This window comes from Agelaius phoeniceus, chromosome 24, assembly GCF_051311805.1.
Source record: "Agelaius phoeniceus isolate bAgePho1 chromosome 24, bAgePho1.hap1, whole genome shotgun sequence".
In the NCBI taxonomy this organism is placed as follows: domain Eukaryota; kingdom Metazoa; phylum Chordata; class Aves; order Passeriformes; family Icteridae; genus Agelaius; species Agelaius phoeniceus.
Window position 1 is genome coordinate 8,360,839 of NC_135288.1, and position 18,654 is coordinate 8,379,492.

Below are 18,654 nucleotides of genomic sequence, written 5' to 3' on the forward strand. Positions count from 1 at the left end.
ACCCTTAAATCTGTGAAGTTTTGTTGGCTTCACTGGGGAGGTCCTTTTAAAATTCCTCACTAAAGCCTTGTGCTGGAGAATTGGAGAATCTCCTGCTTGGAGAATTCCCTAGGAAACAGTTCCTGAGTTGCTCTACCCCAAATCAGTAACACCAGGATATCGTTCCCAAGAGAGGCCACTAAATCACCTTGGAAAACCAAAGGATTGCCACTGAGTATCAGCTGAGTTGTTACTAAAAACAAGCTTTACTAAAGTTCCAAAACTGTTTTTTTATGGAAGCTGAAGGCCTTGCTCTGTTCCCATGACAGACGGATTAGGAGACAGTTCCAAACTAATTATTTTTTTAAAAATCCAACTAAATCAATCTAAGGAATATCCCATTAAATTCCTGCACCTTAGTGCAAAATGGACTTCCCAAAAAGGATCCCCAGTCAGCAGAACAGGGGACCAGCTTTTGAGTTTAAATAAATCACAGAAATGGGAAAAAGAGAATTATTTTGGGCTGCTCCTTCTTGAATTACAGACCACTTTCTGCCCATCACTTTCTGCTGCTCCACCTGATTGGAGAAATGGGAAACCACACTGGATTTTGGGGGGAAAGGTTGCATTTTCTGCAGAGTGCCAGAGAGATGGAAAACAGACCACAAAACCACTGGATTTTAAGTGAGTATTCCAAGCCTGGGTCTCTGCAGTGGTATTTGCTGATTGTTATGATTTAATAGTGCAGAAAAATGAGAGAGGGCACAAACCCCCAAATTTAACACTATTTTAAGAGTGATCAGTGCAGCCTTGTGCTCCAGCACTCCCAACCCCTGCCTGAAGCACCTGGCCACCAGGATTTTTATTTAAAGATTAAAGGCCACCAATTAATGGGCAGTGCAAGGGCACTGGCAGAGAAATCCATCCAGAGGGGTGACACCATAATAAATTTGGATTATTTATTTTCTGGAGAGCCTGGGGATGGGATTTTCCCAGCTGATTCTCTCCCCTCTGAGCTGCTGCAGCACAGTCCCACAGGTTGATATGCCAATGCCACACCACTCCGCACTGAGACAGGTCGAGCGTCCAAGACAATTCAAAATAAAAATAAAATTTCAAATTAAGAAAAAAAAACGAAACCAAAATACAGCTAAACATTTGGGGTCACGAGAATCTAAAAATGATCATGCTGTGAATTCATCATGGAGGGATTTGAGGCTTACCAATCCCCTAGAGTCAGCCATTCCTCTAGGAATCCTTCAGTCTAATGCTTGCTCAGGACAAAACAAGGGAATAACAGTTACAAGGCAAGAAAACAGCACAGAAATTGGTTTCCACCAGGAAAAGTGTGGAAAACTTTCAGAGCTGAACACCCTGGCACTTTTTAGGAGTGCCACCTTTCCTTTCCTATTCCAGCAGCAGGGAGAGAATTCCTACAGCTCACAGAAGCAGCTGCCAAAAAACCAGCCCCGCTTTCTGTCCAGGGCAGTTCCCAATTCTAAAGCCTCTGGGAGATTCCTCATGGATATTTCTTATTTTGGGATAAGGTGACATGCAGCCGGTCTAAAATCCCCTGTTGTGAAACCCTTTTGTGCCATTTTGTAAAATCTGACTGGCTGTGGTGAATAGGGATAAGTGACATCCATTTTATTGGATGTTCACTGAAAAAACACAAGGAATCCTCACCCCTTCTTTACTGGCAGCATTCCCAAAAGCAAAACTCACTCTGGGAGTGGTCTAAAATAAAATAAAAAATTAAAAATAGCATCTCTACAGCAAAAAAAAAGACATGATTTAATTTACTAAGGTTAAAATGAATTTAGGGCAGAAAAGGAGGAGGGCAGGTCTTTAATCCATGCAGAATTCTCTTCTTGTCCCTGTCACACTCGCCAGCAGAGACTCTCCTCCCTGGGAGCAGTGTTTCAGCCCTGGAAAGCCCTGGCTGGCCACCTCCCACTTACAAAAAATGTGATTTTCCTTTTGTGCTGAGCACTGACCTGCAAGCCAAGAGCACCTTGGTTCTAACCCAGCAGCACAGAAATCGCCTCAATTCCAGCAACACCAACCCCACTGCTGGCAATCCCTGCCTGGGTTAAACCTGGCACTTCCCACAGAGAGCTGAAAGCCAAACCCCCTCCTCCAGAGCCACAAACACCTTTAATTCATTGCACAAAATCCATGCAGGGAGCAAAAAAACCACAAGACAAGCACGGAGAGCACCGAGGACCTCAAGCAGATGATGGGGGACAATGAGAGCTGTGGGATAAAACCCTTTTATCCCAGCTTACCTTCACTTTGCTGGCTGCCTGCACTGCCACTGCCATAGCTGAAACCAGGATCTTGGTAGGCTGGGGGGAAACAAGGAGGGGGCAGAGAGTACTGGTAGGGATATCCTTGGCCCAAGGGCCAGGGAGCAGCAGGGTGTGGGAGAGGAGCCAGGGTGTCCTGGTCAGAGGCGCCGCTGGAACCGTTGTTGAGGTTCAGTGCAGCCAGATCTGGGAAAGAAAAAAGGGGAAAAATTCTTACTCAGCAGGTAAAATGATCACTGTGAATTTATTTATGGAGGTTTTTGAAGTTTAGCAATGCCTTGGAATCAGCCTTCTCACACAGCAGGGAGAGGGGAGGGAAGGGTTGAGGACAGGGTGGGGACATCCCCTTGTTCCAGTGGGACTGACAGCAGGGAATGTGAAAGCTGCCCTAGAACAGGGACTAGACAGAGCTAAAGAATAAAGCAGGAATTTATTAAAAGTTTCTCCTCAATGGATCCACCTTGGGCAGCACAAGAGCCCAGCCAGGGCTACACCCAAGATGAACCAAACGGTCCCAAAATGAGCCCAGGATGAACCAAAATGGTCCCAAAACGCACGACCGGGCACAGGGTCTGACACTTTTACAAGTTCTGCTCCATTTGCATATTGCAGTTCATTGTCCAATTATTCACAATTCATTCATAATTCATAATTAATTAATAAGCTTTCACTTATGAAGTCTCATCCTGCTTGTTTTTCTCTCTCCAGCCCACTGTGTTTGTGCTCCTGGGCTGAGATTTGGATCATTTGTCCTTGGTCCCCAGCTGGAGCAGGAATTGTTTTGTCTCCCTGCTCTGTGCACAGAGCTCACCATCCCATAATATGAAGCCCAGACCCACCCACTAAAGCAGCACAGAATGTGAAAAAGAGAAAAGCTAAAACCTGAGGCATCAGTACAGAATCTGGAAAATAAAAAAGCTAAAACCTATGACATCAGTGTGGCACCACCAGAAATAAATCCTGCTGTCCTCAGTGCTTTGCTTGATGAGTTCATCCTCCTCCAGGAGCTCTCCTTGCTACCAGGGAGCACCAGCCACTTGTCACACAATTTCAGGGTGATGTCCCCTGTTCTGGGCCACCCCAGGAGAGGCAGGGATGGAAGGGACCTCTGGAGATCCCCCTGTCCAATTCTGGAGCAGGTGACACAGGAATGTGTCCTGCTGGGTTTGGAATATCTCCAGAGAGACTCCACCTCCTCTGGGCTGTGGAAGTTTTCAGGCAGCCCTGACATGGGAAGAGATGAGAATCTTGACTCCAGGTTTCAGAAGGCTGATTTACTATTTTATTATATATATTTATGATATATATTATATTTATGATATATATTATATTAAAACAAAATTATATATTAAAACTATACTAAAAGAATAGAAGAAAGGATTTCATCAGAAGGCTTGCAAGGAATAGAAAGGAATGATAATAAAATCTTGTGACTGACCAGACAGTCCAAGACAGCTGGATTGTGATTGGCCATTAATTAAAAACAGCCACATGAGACCAATCAAGATGCACCTGTTGCATTCCACAGCAGCAGATAATTATTGTTTACATTTTGTTCCTGAGGCCTCTCAGCTTCTCAGGAGAAAAAATCCTAACAAAAGAATTTTTCAGAAGATATCATGGCTACACTGGGCAGCTCCAGAGCTCTGCCACCCTCACGCAAATCCCTCTTTGTGAGGACACACAAGGGGACAATGGACACCCTCAAGGCACAGAAATGACACAGGGCCAGCTCTGTCCTTCCCGGCTGGGGACTTACTGCCACAGAGGTCTCCGAAGACGTAGTAGCACTGCTCTGAGAAGGTGATTTTGTTCACAGTGTGCCTGAGGTAGCCGTGTTTCAGCATGGAGCTGGCGTATTTCCGCGCCTCCCGGCGGTCCTTGAAGCCTTCCACGTGTGTGTAAAGCCAGTCCACCACGTCTGCTCCTGAAATGGGCACAGCAAGGGGAGACACGGGGTCATCTCAGCTACATTGTGCCAGATGAACATCTAAAATGGGACTATCTGAGCCAAACTGTGCCAGCTGAACACCTACATGGACACGAGTTATTTCCTGTCCATAAATGGAATATAAGAGGTCACAGACATAAAAAAAAAAAAAAGCTCATTAAAAGGTAGTTTTTTTTATCCTGTTTTCATTAAATCACTGGGTTTTTTCCCTCTCAGGATTTCTGGGGTCTGCTTACCTATCACTGCATTGGAGATGGTGATTTTTAACCACATCCTGTCCCGAATTTCAAGGCCTGAGTCTGGCAGCTGCATGACCTTGACAATAGTAGCCATGTCACTCTTCACAGTTAAGGGAGATTCTTCTAATTCTGAAAGGAAGAGAGGCCACTGGCTGCTGTGAAATGAACTCAGCCTGAAGGAACTTCTCAGCTCCCAGTTTGGATGAAATAAAAATACAGTTTTACCAACAGATGAAAAAAAAAAAAGGAAAAATAAAATGAAATAAAATAAATACAATAAAGTACAGTGCAATAAAATAAATAAAAATAATAATAAAAATAAAATAAAAATTAAAATAAAAGAAAATAAAAGGAAATAAAAGGAAATAAAGACACAAAGATTCCCAAATGCACCCTCATCCACAGAGTGAATTACAGCATTTGCAGCAATTTTTCAGATTTTGGGCTCAAGGCCACCAGTTTAGTGACAGAAATTCTGCGTCCCCACATCCTGACTTCCCAAAGCAGCTGCAGGATCCTCTCTGCATCCAGACTGGCAGGAAAGGAAACCCAAGGGTTTTTGTGATCCATCATTTTCCATTTCAATTTCCCAGGAACTCTGGGGGAGAAGTTTTTGGGGTTTGCTCTTTTGGGGCTCCCTGTCAGGAGCACCTCCCATCTCCATGTAGAAAGGGTGACCATGACCAATCCATGTCCAGTTTTTTATTTAAAGATCTGGACGTTCATGAGGAAAATTAAATTACAGAAGAAATCTTCCCTCCTCAGAAGAAATTAGGGATTTTCTTACAAAAACCCTTCCCAGGGTCCCCTCACAATCCACTCCTCCCTGGATTGCTTCGCCCTCAATTTTTTTGTGGAACACTTTAAAAAAAACTCCCAAATGCCTCCCCAGCCATTCCCAGTTCACACCATTACAGGCAGAACTGGATCCCCAGAGGTTTCACACTTTCCTCATCATTTTTTACAATAAAATAAGAACAAGGTTGAATTTGTCAAATCCTCCATCCTGTCCCATCTTCCAGTCCTAGAAAATTCATTTTTATCTCTGTCTGTAGCCCAGACCCTTCTCCAGCAGGAATTCCAGAACCCTCCTCCCCTCCCAGCTCCCTACATCACCCACCTTTCAAAAGCACTTTTGCTTTTGTCCTTTTCCAGCCACCCAAAATTTTGGATAAAAAAAGGTACAGCAAATGTGAAACAATGAAAACTGAAAATGTTTCTTTCCATACATGCACTGCCAATATGCATGAAAACATCCCAGACCAGCTCTGCATGCAGCTTTAATACTTACAAACCTCAAATAAACACTAAAACTTTGCTTTTGCTTTAAGTTAGTTTGGTTAGTGGCAAAAAGCAACATGTCTTGGGAAAAAAAAAATACACCAACAAACTAATATTGGGGAGCAATAAATTGTATTTTCTTGGAGACCTGAGATCTGCATATGAACAGAAAATTGGTATTTTTAAAGTTCTGGCTGCTGTACAAATATGGCAAATTCTGAGATGCATCTGAAATGCTCCCATTTTGGGCATAAAAGAAGGCCATATGAATATCAGGGAAGGATTTCTCATAAGAAAGCACTTGTTTCAACAAACAATTATTGTTGAAATTTGTTAAAAACCAACTAAATGCAAAAAGACAGCTCTCCCGTCCACCTGAGTGGATAAACCTGAACCTGTCTTTAAAATCCAACTCTTGGTTTCATGGATATGGCTCTTTCAGACTGCCAAACCAGGAAATAGGTTGTAATCTAATCATAATTTCACATAGGATGTTAAATTTAGTTTTAGCTTGCTCAATAAATTCTAGGAATATAAAGAAGAACAAAAAAATGATTAAAAATATAAAAGAAGGCCATGTGAATATCAGGGAAGGACTTCCCAAGGGAAACATTGACATTATTGTTGAAATTTATTAAAAACCAACTAAATGCAAGAAGGGAGTCTCCCATCTACATTAGTAGAAAAACCTGAACTTACCAAAAGTATAAAAGAAGGCCATGTGAATATCAGGGAAGGATTTCCCAAGTGAAACCTGAACGTTATCGTTGAAATTTATTAAAAACCAACCAAATGTGCACCTGAGTGGAAAAACCTGAACCTGCCACTAAAATCCACCAGCAACCACTTCTCCTTGAGACAAAACCCTGACCAAACACCTCCACATCAACCTCCAACCTTCGCCAAAAGTTCTCCTGCTTTCCCCAAGCGTGAGAAACCACTCAAGGCCTGGCTGGCGCCGCCGCTGTCACCGTGCCCGTGGCCGGGCCCTGGTGGCCCCGAGCAGCCCCCTGCCCTGGGCTGGCCAGGGGGTGACTTACTTTCCGACTCGGGAATTGAGCTTGTTAGTGAGGAGCTGGTAGATGTGGTGATGCTCATGGAGGGGCTCATACCGTAACGGGGGTACGCTCCCGTCATGGCTGTGGTATGAGAGATCCACGCCGCGGGGTCGATTGGCCGCACCGGCTCAGCTGCGAGCAAAAGGGATGGGAAACAGGATCAAGATTTGTGGGAAACACCAAGATTTTGAGAGATCTGAGGGGTTTTACTGTGTTTTGTTGTTTCTCTGGTTTTCTTGTTGTTTCTCTGGTTTTCTGAGGGTTCCACAAGATGGTACCACCACAAAGGGACAGCAAACAGGGTCAGAAATGCAGCAAACATCAAGATTTTGAAAGATCTGAGGGGTTTTATCGTTTTTTTCTTGTTGTTTCTCTGGTTTTCTGAGGGGTTCACATGAGTGAGATCCCATAGATTGTACCACCACAAAGGGACAGAAAATGGGGTCAAAACCTGCAGCAAACACCAAGATTTTGAGAGATCTGAGAGGTTTTCTCTTGTTGTCTTGTTGTTTCTCTGGTTTTCCTAAGGGTTTCAAGAGGACTCCCACCGTCTGCACTGGTTTGTTGCATTTATTCCACCCCATCTTCACTGCCACTGTCATCTTCTGTGGACAGCACCACCAGCACAGCCCTCACCAGCAGGAGGCAGCTGTGTTTGTCACATGAGCACAGATCTTTTACTGCTAATGAAAATAAGATAATTTTCGGGTTTTTTTATGTCTATTACTGCTGCTTCCCTCCCATCTTCAAAATACTCAGTTCTCTCTAAAGATTCACTGTGAGAAAATGAGGATTTTTAACACTTGGCATAATTATTTCCAAACCTTTTATGAATTGTTAGGTTAAGATCACTTTCCAAGAGTTTAGGAGATGGATCCAAAGATGTGAACCAAGAGAAAAACTCCCAGAAACTCAATGGGCAGTGGAACCCCAGGCTCCCAATACAAAAGTAAACAATTAAAGGACTGAATGGGTAGAATCTGTTAGGTGCCAAAATAGGTGAAAATATTCCAGATCTTGGGAGCTTCCCAGGAACCCAGCCAAGAGTTTAAATGTGTACTCACCCCTGGGGATGGTGAAATAACTCCTGGGAGTAGGGTCCCAGCATTTGGCTACTGTTAGGCTGATAGGTCTAGGAAGAAAGAAAACAGATTAAGGATGATCTTAAATTTCCTACAGAGCTGGAAATGCTAAAAGAACTATTTGAAACAAATTTATTTTTATCCAGCAGTTGTCAAGTACATTCTGAGAATGGTTTTGAGAAGATTTATAATACTTTAAGTATGAATGGGTTTGAGAAGCTTTATAATATTTTAAGTATGAATAGTTTTGAGAAACTTTCTAATATTTTCAGTATGAAGCACATCAGGAGGTTCCTGGTTTTGCACAGATGATGAGCACTGGTGGTGAAATCTGTTGGATGATCAGCTCCTGGGATATTAAAATTCTCATCACATAAACAAACAGCTCTGCTGAAACAGGCAACTCCTCAATTCATGTTGGTTTTGGCCAGAACCAACCTCACTTATTCATCATTTACACTGAGAAGTTCACAGCTGAGATCAGTCATGCTGATGGATATCAGAATGTTGATTTCTCTGAGGTTTCCCAGCTCCAACAACTGCACAAGGAGGATAAACAGGAAGGGTTTTTGTGATGTGCTCACCCTGGTTTGGAGACGATTTCCCGCAGAACCCGAACGGCATCGTCATTGCTCATGTTCTCAAAATTGACATCATTCACCTGAAACAGAGAGCAGGGGTCAGCCTTGCAGCAGGAAAGTTAAAGTTGTTTTAACTACTTCATTAATCCCCCAAATTATCTGCCTGGTCACCACTTCCATCCCACCATTTAATGGTCACCACTTCCATTCCTCTGAGATGTCGTTTCTCAGAGTGTCTCACAAAGAATCACCAATTTCAGTCATCTTTGGGCCACATTTCTCTGAGGATGAATAAATTCTGTTCCCTGCTGACTACAGCTCGTGGGGCTGGTGGGATGGCAGGGCAGAGCAGCAGGATTTGGGGACAGGGACCCACCTGCAGCAGCATGTCCCCTGGCTCGATGCGCCCGTCCGCTGCCACTGCCCCTCCCTTCATGATGGAGCCGATGTAGATGCCACCATCACCCCGGTCATTGCTCTGCCCTACAATGCTGATCCCCAGGAAGTTGTACTTTTCTAGATGGACACAAAGTAAAGGGTGGGGAAAGGGGAAAAAAAAGCAGATAAAGTGATTGGAATGATAGCAAAGAGGGGGGCTGTTTCAGCTTTGAAACATCTCAGCACATCAGCGGGGCAAGGTTTGACTTGCAATGATCTCAGGCTGCTCTAATGATGAATATTTGCCTGGCACCTTCAGGGAAAGGCTGCTAAAGACAGGATTTTTTCATCCAAGACAGTGTTACTTTAAAAAAAAAAAAAAAAAAAAAAAAACAGCAAGGGGAAGAGCACTGAAAAGACTTGTCCACACCTGGAAATTAGCACTGAACACATTAGGCACTGTTTGTTCCACATGTCAGAGAGGCAGGAAGGGCTTGGTGCTGCTGAAAGGTGCTGAATTTGCTGGCAGCCCTGCACATTTCTGCCTGGCTGACAAATGAAACACAGGAGCAGCATAAATGCAAATCCCCAGTGCCTTTCTACCCCAATCCCTCACCATTAACCCCACGTCCTGCAGTTCCAGCTCCTTCCCTGGAAGGAACACTGATCTGCTGGTGAAAATGGCCCAGTTCTGGATTAGGAATCCAGAGAAATACCAAATACATCTCTACCACTCAAAATTCATCATAAAAAATTGTGGCTTGTCCTCTTACCCATGTTGAGTGTGACAGTGATGATGTTTAGGGACATGGTGGAGTCAGTGATGCTGCTGAACGAGGACGACTGCAAAACACAACAGAAAAAGTCTCAAGGTTTTAAATGGCTCAGAGTAAGAACTGCTGAGGACTAACTCATCAGGAATTAAGAGGTTTCCAACTCAAAGGCAGACAGAAATTATTGAGGTTTCCTCAAAATTATGCTTCATTTAGAGACTTTAAGGAAAGAAATCTGAGCAGAGTCTGCACTTTCTCCAAAGGTCTGATCACAAAACACACAGAGCACTTTCCTATACTGAGGTTTCTCATCTGAACTTCTCCTGGAATTATTTCTGCTTCCTGGCTGTGACTGTCAGGCAAACATTTGGATCCTAAAGTGCCCAGTGGAGTGTGAATTATTGCACCCACAGCTCCTCCCTAAAGGGAGGAGGGAACAGCACATGATCCAGAAGGAGGGGAGAGGAGAGACACTGCCCTGCGTCCAAAATGAAATACAAAGGTGCTTAGCAAAGACCTTCTGAAACACTATCCTGTGATAAAATGTGTGTGAGGTCATTCTTTCACATGTGGAGACTGAGATTTATGGGAGAATAAAACAGATATTTCAGGGTCTGTCTGTGGGGTCACCCCCATCCTGCTGCCCAGGACTGGCACAGGGAAGGGCAGAGAGAAAGATTTGGGATTTCCTGTGAACTTGGATTTCTCCTCCCAGCAGGTCTCAGGGGATCTCACATCCCTTCCCACACCATAATGGAGCTTCTCCTGCAGAGATTTATCTTGGAAAAGACAAGAAATGGGATCACTGCACAGTGAAAGGAGAACGGGAGAGGTGAAAGCTTCACTCTGGAGCCGCAGAACATCAAATGCAGAGATTAAGCCCAGCCTGGAGCCACAGGGAACCTTCCCAGTGAATTCAACAGGCACAGACCGGTCCTGGATCCCTTCCTGAGCCAAGAGCTCCACTCAGAACTCCCAGTTCAGCTCCCTGGGTGCTGCTGGTGCCAGCCTTACCCTGTCAATCTGCCTCATCCTCTGTTTCCTCCTCCGGCGCTTGTGCTTGCGGATGAGGCGGGACGAGGTGCTCTGCTCCGTGGAGCTGCTCAACCTGAGGGCAAGGACAACAAATGTCACCCCTGAGAGGCTCTGCCACCCACAGGAGCTGATTCCTGCAGCAGCAGGACAGGGGAAATCACACACACAGCTCAGCAGGAGATTCCAGCTCAAGGACAGCAGGGATCAGATGAATAATTTAATTACTGTTTAATTTAGCGCTTGTTTTCTCCTGGGAGCAGGTCTGAGTGCAACCCGTAGTGCTCATTTTTGTGAGTCCTGGCATGGTGCTGAATTTTCTTCCACTGTTACCAGGAATTCAAGGCTTGAATTTAAAGAAATCAAATAGAAATTGGTAACAGGGGGACAGTGAGTATGATTTACCTTCACATATTCTGTTAAGTTTTATTTTGCTGCTTTTTTCCAGGCTCTCCAAACTTGCAGAACCTAAATGTGCCACATTTTACATATAAATCTTTAAGGTCTTTAATAAGAGTTTGGAGCATTAACCATCCTCACTTTACAGAGAACAGAATGAGACAGAAATGGATTTGCCCAAATTAATTTCAGGAGCCTGGAACAAAGCCCAGACTATTAAAATATCACTATAACACCAGAGAGACATCTCTCCTCTATTTAATATGTAAGAATGGCAATGCTCCATCATTAACCAAGATTAAAAATTCCAACATTATACACAAAACAAACATTGCCAGGCTTTTCCCCCCAATTTCCACATCCCTGAATTCCATGTTCCAGCCACATGCAGGAATGTGACAATACCTCAAAAACTTGATGCCAGCAATTCCAAAAAGGAATTGCCCACAGGAAACCCCTCTGGCCTGAAATATTTTTATCAAGTATCAGCCCTGGAGCTGCTCAGAGGGTGTGAATCTCCTGACATTCCCTTGAGCTCACACAAATATTTCAGGCATGTTAACCTCACACACTCCTCCTTCCCCTCCCAGCAAGGGGAATTGAAGAGCCAAGACGTGGGATTTTATTAAAAAAATATCCAAAATGTGATGATTTCTGGTTGGTAAAACAGCTCACACAGCATCTGGGGTTGGGAGGTTTTGCCTTCCAACAGGAAAAATAAGGAGGTGTCAAACCCAGTGTTCCCAAAACTGGGCTTGTTCAATATTCATCAAAGATTGACACAAAAACCTCCTCTTTTATTTTGCTGCCAATATTCTCCCCCTTCCTGCTTCCTCTCCCATTTCCTTCTCCTCCTCTTCCCTCAGCTACAATTTCCCCCTTTAGGAGAATCTGAGGAAATCCAAGGCACTCACTCCACAGTGAAGCTGCCTGCTCCCTAAAAATTAAACCAGCAAAACCAGACTTTCTTGGCAAATCCCTGAGCTCCTGTTAGCAGGTCATAACATCTGAGAAGTGAAGTTTTACTTGTTGTATTTTTGCCATTCTGCTCAGTATTAGGATGGAAGGATGAGAATCAGCCCCTGAGAAAAGCTCAGGTTTAGTTCAAGGGGGACACAAAACATTTCAGGGAAAAACTAAAAGTAAATTTTTAAAAATTTATTACCAGCTGCACAAAACTGCTGATCAGAAGGCTCTGCAGGAACATTTTTACACCTATTTTCATCATCTCTCCTTGTGATTTCTGCTCAATCCACAGCCTTAATGCATCCTTGTTGAATCCTTAATATTCTGGGAGCATCTGGATGCTAAAAAGCAGCTCAAACCTCCTCTAATGAGGAATATTTTGCTCTCTGAAGCATCTCCAGAAATACTGGGTAAAAGTTGTTATTATTACAATCTGATGAGCAAGACAAGATGGTAAATTTGAGCTTTTGAGACAAATAAAGTGCAAAGATGAAAAATAAATCTGGAATTATCACTGCCAATTAATTTCCTGCACCAGCTACTGCTCAAAAACCATGACTGCACTTCTAGTACAAATGTCAATAAATACCACAGAAGAGATTTTTAAAAATACTGTAATAATAATAATAGCAATACTTTTTTCTCCATTCTACAATTTTCAAAGGACAGGGAAAAAAAGGCAACATTTGTTAAAGAAAGCTTATCCACATGGCTTAAAAAGAAATTATGGTAATTTCTTAAATGAAAAATAAAAATATTTTTTGCAGTGAATTCCTTTAGCTGCATTGAACTGAGAGCAGCAATTGCTGACAATAATCTCACAGCTACAGATGTTAGATTTGTTAAATCTTTACTTTAGAGAAGACAGAAAAAAACTTTTACTGTTAAGTTCCCTACATCAACCTGCGCTCAAAATCCTACCTGCTAACAACAGAAACGTTTAATTTGTAAAAAAAAAGTTGTTAAAAAATTGTCAAACACTTGGAAGAAAAAGGAAATAAATGATTGTGCTTCCACTGTCACTCTGCACTGTCCTGGAATGTTTGTGAACAGGTTAATTCACCAAAACATGACTTTATTCTTTAACTGAATGCAACAGAGCTTTCTTGGGCTGGGAATTACCCAGCTCTGTTCCACTGCTCTGAGTTCAAATAAAACCAAACAGACGCAGAAAAGCATCCTCAGCTCACAAACTCTTCCCTTCCAGGACAGCAACATCCCTTCCCTCTCATTTCCTGCCTCAGAGCCTCCTCCCTGACAGCCTCCCCACAAAGCACCAGACCCCACCAGAGTCCAGGAGCCAACCCCTCATACCCCAGGGGATGTGTCCATCAGGAACCAAACTGACCCCTCTGTGTCCACCAGGGACCAAACTGACCCCTCTGTGTCCACCAGGGACCAAACTGACCCCTCTGTGTCCACCAGGGACCAAACTGACCCCTCTGTGTCCACCAGGGACCAAACTGACCCCTCTGTGTCCACCAGGAACCAAACTGACCCCTCTGTGTCCACCAGGGACCAAACTGACCCCTCTGTGTCCACCAGGGACCAAACTGACCCCTCTGTGTCCACCAGGGACCAAACTGACCCCTCTGTGTCCACCAGGAACCAAACTGACCCCTCTGTGTCCACCAGGGACCAAACTGACCCCTCTGTGTCCATCAGGGACCAAACTGACCCCTCTGTGTCCACCAGGGACCAAACTGACCCCTCTGTGTCCATCAGGGACCAAACTGACCCCTCTGTGTCCATCAGGAACCAAACTGACCCCTCTGTGTCCACCAGGGACCAAACTGACCCCTCTGTGTCCATCAGGGACCAAACTGACCCCTCTGTGTCCATCAGGAACCAAACTGACCCCTCTGTGTCCATCAGGGACCAAACTGACCCCTCTGTGTCCATCAGGAACCAAACTGACCCCTCTGTGTCCACCAGGGACCAAACTGACCCCTCTGTGTCCACCAGGAACCAAACTGACCCCTCTGTGTCCATCAGGGACCAAACTGACCCCTCTGTGTCCATCAGGGACCAAACTGACTCCTCTGTGTCCACCAGGGACCAAACTGATCCCTCTGTGTCCACCAGGGACCAAACTGGCCCCTCTGTGTCCACCAGGGACCAAAGTGACCCCTCTGTGTCCATCAGGGACCAAACTGACCTCTCTGTCCCCACACTGGTGCATCCCTCAGGGACCAAACTGACCCCTCAGACCCCAGAGGATGTGTCCATCAGCTGTCACAAACCAAACTGACCCTTCAGACTCCTCTGTCCCCAGGGGATGTGCCCCTCAGGAGCCAAACTCACCCCTCAGATCCCTCCTCTGTCCCCAGGCTGGTGCCTCCAGCAGCTCTGGAACCTTCTCCATTTGCTCTTTGCCTGATTTGCCTCTACAGAAAACTTCTCCCTGCCAGCACCAAGTCTCCTGTGCCTGAGTACATCATCACCACCCCTGGAACACAGCAGCATACCTTGGAGCATTCCTGCAGTGGTTCTTCCTGACTAGCTGGCCTGGCAGCTCCTCCTGTGCCAAAAACTCCTGCCCAGCCTCCAGACGGAAAGGCAGGAGCGGCAGCTTCCAAGAATCTCTTTCTTCTCAGGTCAGACTCAGGAAGTTTTATTATTATTATTTTATTCATACAGTGAGATTTCGCTGAGTCTGTTCTAATGTGGCCACCCTGAGCTAATCCTGCCCCGCTGCATTGCTGGCTGCCATGGAAATTATTCATTTATTTACAAGAAACACAAATCATCTGCAGGGTTTTGTTGTTGTTGTTATTGTGGGCTCCAGGTTTTGGGGGAGGGCTCAAAGCCCTGAAAGCTTTGAGTGTATTCGGGGTTAAGGACCATCCCTCCATGCGGGGAAATATCCAGAAAAGTGATTTTTTATATCTCATCATGGAATGGTTTTGGTTGGAAGAGGCCTTAAACTCATCTTATTCCAACACCTGCCATGTACAGGGACACCCTGCACTTCACTGGGAGTACAAAATAAATTCTTGAAACTAATTCAAGACTAAATCTGTAATGTGGATTTTAGTTACCCTTTCAGCCCTTTGGGAACTCTCAGCCTTTAATTAGAATTGTGAGGTCTTTAAACCCTGACCAGCTGCAAGACCCAACAGATCCACCAAGACCCAAAAGCTGATCATGTTTGTAAGCACAGCAAGGGGTTCAGGATCTCCAGGAGTAGTTGCTTTTTTCTGTTTTTATTAAAAATATCATGGTTTTATTAAAATTACCACATTCTGCCTTATTTGTGTTAGCTGCAGATCACTGTGACCCACCAGAGATCTGTCACTCTGTTGTCCTCAGACAAATCCTCTGGATTTTCAGAGTCCACTGGGATGAACAACAGCTCTAGAGCCAGTGGCCAGGAAAATGAAGAATATTCCACAGAATGTGGCCAGGAAAAGTAAGGAAAATACTTTAGATTGGTTTTACATCCATGAAAATAAGTATTTCAAACCCATGAAATGTATTGGCTTAAAGACTTCTTAAACAAAAACATCTTTGGATATAACAAAGATGTCTTGAAATGAGAGGTATTTTTCAAGTAGGGAATAATTCACACACTCTGCCTACACAAAAAGAATGAAATAATGAAGAAGCCACAAATCCATGGCAGCCTTTGCAGCAGCATTAACTTTGATGAATTCCTGAACTGCTCATAGGTCTCAGACTATGCAATTACCCAGGAATTCCTCTGTAATTGAGCTCCAGTGAAGTGCACACTTATTAGGAACCTCTGCTGACAGTATTTTGTTTTCATATTCACACCACTGCTTTATAAATAGGTAGGCAGAGTGCTTTGATCTGGAAATGTGGCCATTGTTGCTATGAAAAGGAGAGGAGCAGAGCTTTTCTTTCAACTGGAGCAGTGGTTTGGACCCAATAACAGAGGTAAAGACTTCTTAAAGAAAAACAAAAATATCTTTAGATATAACTTATAGGTATAATTCATAGAATTATATATTTGGCCCAGATCCTGGACCCAAAAACTGAGCAGTGATTCCACACAGCAATGGCACTGATGAACAACCCGTGCTCAAAGTGATGCCTCAGGTTTTGGCATTTCTGTTTTTCAGATTCTGTACTGATGCCTCAGGTTTTGGCTTTTCTATTTTTCACATGCTTTAGTGCTGCTTTAGTGTGTAGTTCTGAGCTTCGTATTATGGGATGGTGAGCTCTGTGCACAGAGCAGGGAGACAAAACAATTCCTGCTCCAGCTGGGGACCAAGGACAAATGATCCAAATCTCAGCCCAGGAGCACAAACAGCGTGGGCTGGAGAGAGAAAAACAAGGATGGGACTGCAGGGGCTAAAGCTGGAATGGGACAATTAATTGCAATATGCAAATGGAGCAGAACTGATCAAAGTGAGAGACCCTGTGCCCAGCTGTGCATTTTGGGACCATTTTGGGTTCATCTCAGGTGCAGCCCTGGCTGAGCTCTTGTGCTGCCCAAGGTGGATCCATTGAGGAGAAACTTTTCATAAATCCCTGCTTTATTCTTTGTCTGGTCTCTGTTCTAGGACAGCTCTCTCAAGGCATCAAAATCACAAAAGAAATGAAAGGAAAATTTAAAACAACAACAACAACAAAACCAAAAAAACCCCAAAAAAACAAACAACCCCCCCAAAAAAAACCCAAACAAACAAACAAACAAAAAAACCCCCACCAAAACACCCCCCCCCCCCCAAAAAAAAAGAAAAAAAGAGAAGAGGAGCCCAAGAAGGTGCCCAGAGCTGTGTCCCTGGCAGGGCTGTACCTGCTGGTGTTGTCATCATCCTCAGAGTCGATGAAGCTGCTGGACTCCAGCTCGCTGCTCAGCATGGTGGAGGAGCTGTCGTAGCCAGGGGGGTGCTCCCGGTGCCGGTCCAGCTTGGGGTGCCCGTTGATCCTGGGGGCTGCAGGGCACAGGAAAGGAGTGTTACAGAACAGGGGGGTATTGCAGATATTTTTGCCCCTGATGAAGTAGAGGAAATGATGAGGAGGATTCCACTGATATCAGAAGATTAATTAATATAATTTATTATACTATATTATTCCATATTATATTATTATAGTACATTATATATATATACATACTATAATATACTATTTATATATATGTATATATAAATAGTATATTATTATATACTATATTATTCTATATGATATTATACTATATTCCATTACATCTAAACTGAATTTGCCAAGCATTCAAGCATTCAACTGCACTCATCTGGTGACTATCACCCAACGGTCCTCACACACACAACTGGCCCTGACAGGCCAAGGAAACAAAACTCCATCAGCCTGGGTAAACAATCTCCATCTTGCATTCTACTTTTGCACAAACACAGGCACAGCAAATGAGATAAGAACTGTTTTTCCTTTCTCTGAGGTTCAGAGAATGTGAATCCCAGAAATATTCTTGGGAAGTTGTGCCTTGCTTTTCTCTGTGAAGAGAAATGTGGCTGCAGGGGGGTTGTGGCACCACAGCAGGAGATGTAGGAGAGGTTTTACAGTCAATTCTGTGAGCCAGAGAGAAGTTTGAGAAGAGGATCCATGTTTATCCCCTGAAAGAATTTCCTACCAAGGTTGACATAGAAACCAAGAAAGAAAAAGGATAAATAATTGACATGAAGGGGTATATATTGACATGAAGGGGACAGACAAAGGTGATATCAGAAGGTCTGAAAAGCACTTTATTATTAGAAATCCTGCCTTATGGGCACATCCCTGTGCCCTGACTTGCCTTGGGACTGAAGTTCCTTTGGATCCTCACACAGCCCCACACAGCCCCTCCACCCCAGTCAGGCCCAACATTCCCACCCCAGCTGTTTTGCAGTCCCAGCCCTCCCGCAGTCACAAATCACAGTTAAAACTCCACATATTGCAGCAGCCAGGGGGAATCTGCAGCAACTCCTCTTCCCAAACATTGGGGATCTGTGAGCCTGCCCACATGAAGGGTTCTCCAGCATTTCTCAGTGGCTGCTCAAGAGTTAAATTCACCCCACAGCAAAGTGGGTGTTGAAACCTCAGCACTGACATTGACATCTGCAGACTTGTCAGGAGCCCAGCAGCAGCTATAAAACATTCCTCAACATCCAAAAAAACCCACTTGTCCCTTAATTACCTCCCTAATTAGAGCTCCCACAGTCCCCTTTCCCGCTCCTGCTCAACAAACTGACACGGCAGCTTTGTTCATCCCAGCCAGGGGTCCCCAGCACATGTGCCAGGCAGACCTCCCACCACCCCAATTAAGATCCTCACTCTACTTTCACTTAATAAGAACTTTGTCAACCTCCCAAAGCAATGAGGACTTTTGTTGGGAGCTCTGACATCTTGATGTTTTTTTTCCAGATCGGTTTTCCTCAAGGTTTTCTTGATGTTTGTATCTGCAGTGTCACACAGCTCCAAAAAAGGAGTTTTATTCCATTCCTCAAGGCACCATCTTTGTGGGGATTATTTTAAAATCAGAGAATATACAAGCACAGATGGAGATTAATTGTCTATGCAGTTAAAACAGGAATGCAATTTAAGGGAAAGGGGTGGAAGAACTTAGGGATACCCCAAATCCTTCTGGATTTTCAATGGGAAGAGGTGTGAAAACACTGTCAGATCACCCAAGTGTGTCCCACACC

At 44.2% G+C, this 18,654-nt stretch overlaps 1 protein-coding gene across 4 annotated transcripts in view; it reads right to left on the reverse strand.

The window, feature by feature from the left end:
• DVL1 (dishevelled segment polarity protein 1) overlaps positions 1-18,654 on the reverse strand; it is a 49,263-nt gene that overhangs the window by 5,474 nt on the left and 25,135 nt on the right. Inside the window, exons 5-15 of one of the 4 annotated variants that reach the window (XM_077190305.1) lie at positions 16,794-16,932; positions 10,646-10,739; positions 9,632-9,701; positions 8,857-8,996; positions 8,484-8,560; positions 7,882-7,949; positions 6,800-6,949; positions 4,476-4,607; positions 4,048-4,215; positions 2,268-2,474; positions 1,203-1,253 (exon numbers count right to left, since the gene is read on the reverse strand). In XM_077190305.1, coding sequence (XP_077046420.1) covers positions 1,228-1,253; positions 2,268-2,474; positions 4,048-4,215; positions 4,476-4,607; positions 6,800-6,949; positions 7,882-7,949; positions 8,484-8,560; positions 8,857-8,996; positions 9,632-9,701; positions 10,646-10,739; positions 16,794-16,932 — 1,271 coding nt within the window. In that variant the 3' untranslated portion in view covers positions 1,203-1,227. The remainder of the gene's footprint in view (positions 1-1,202; positions 1,254-2,267; positions 2,475-4,047; positions 4,216-4,475; positions 4,608-6,799; positions 6,950-7,881; positions 7,950-8,483; positions 8,561-8,856; positions 8,997-9,631; positions 9,702-10,645; positions 10,740-16,793; positions 16,933-18,654) is intronic. The other 3 variants (XM_077190306.1, XM_054647813.2, XM_054647814.2) reach the window with 3 other exon arrangements.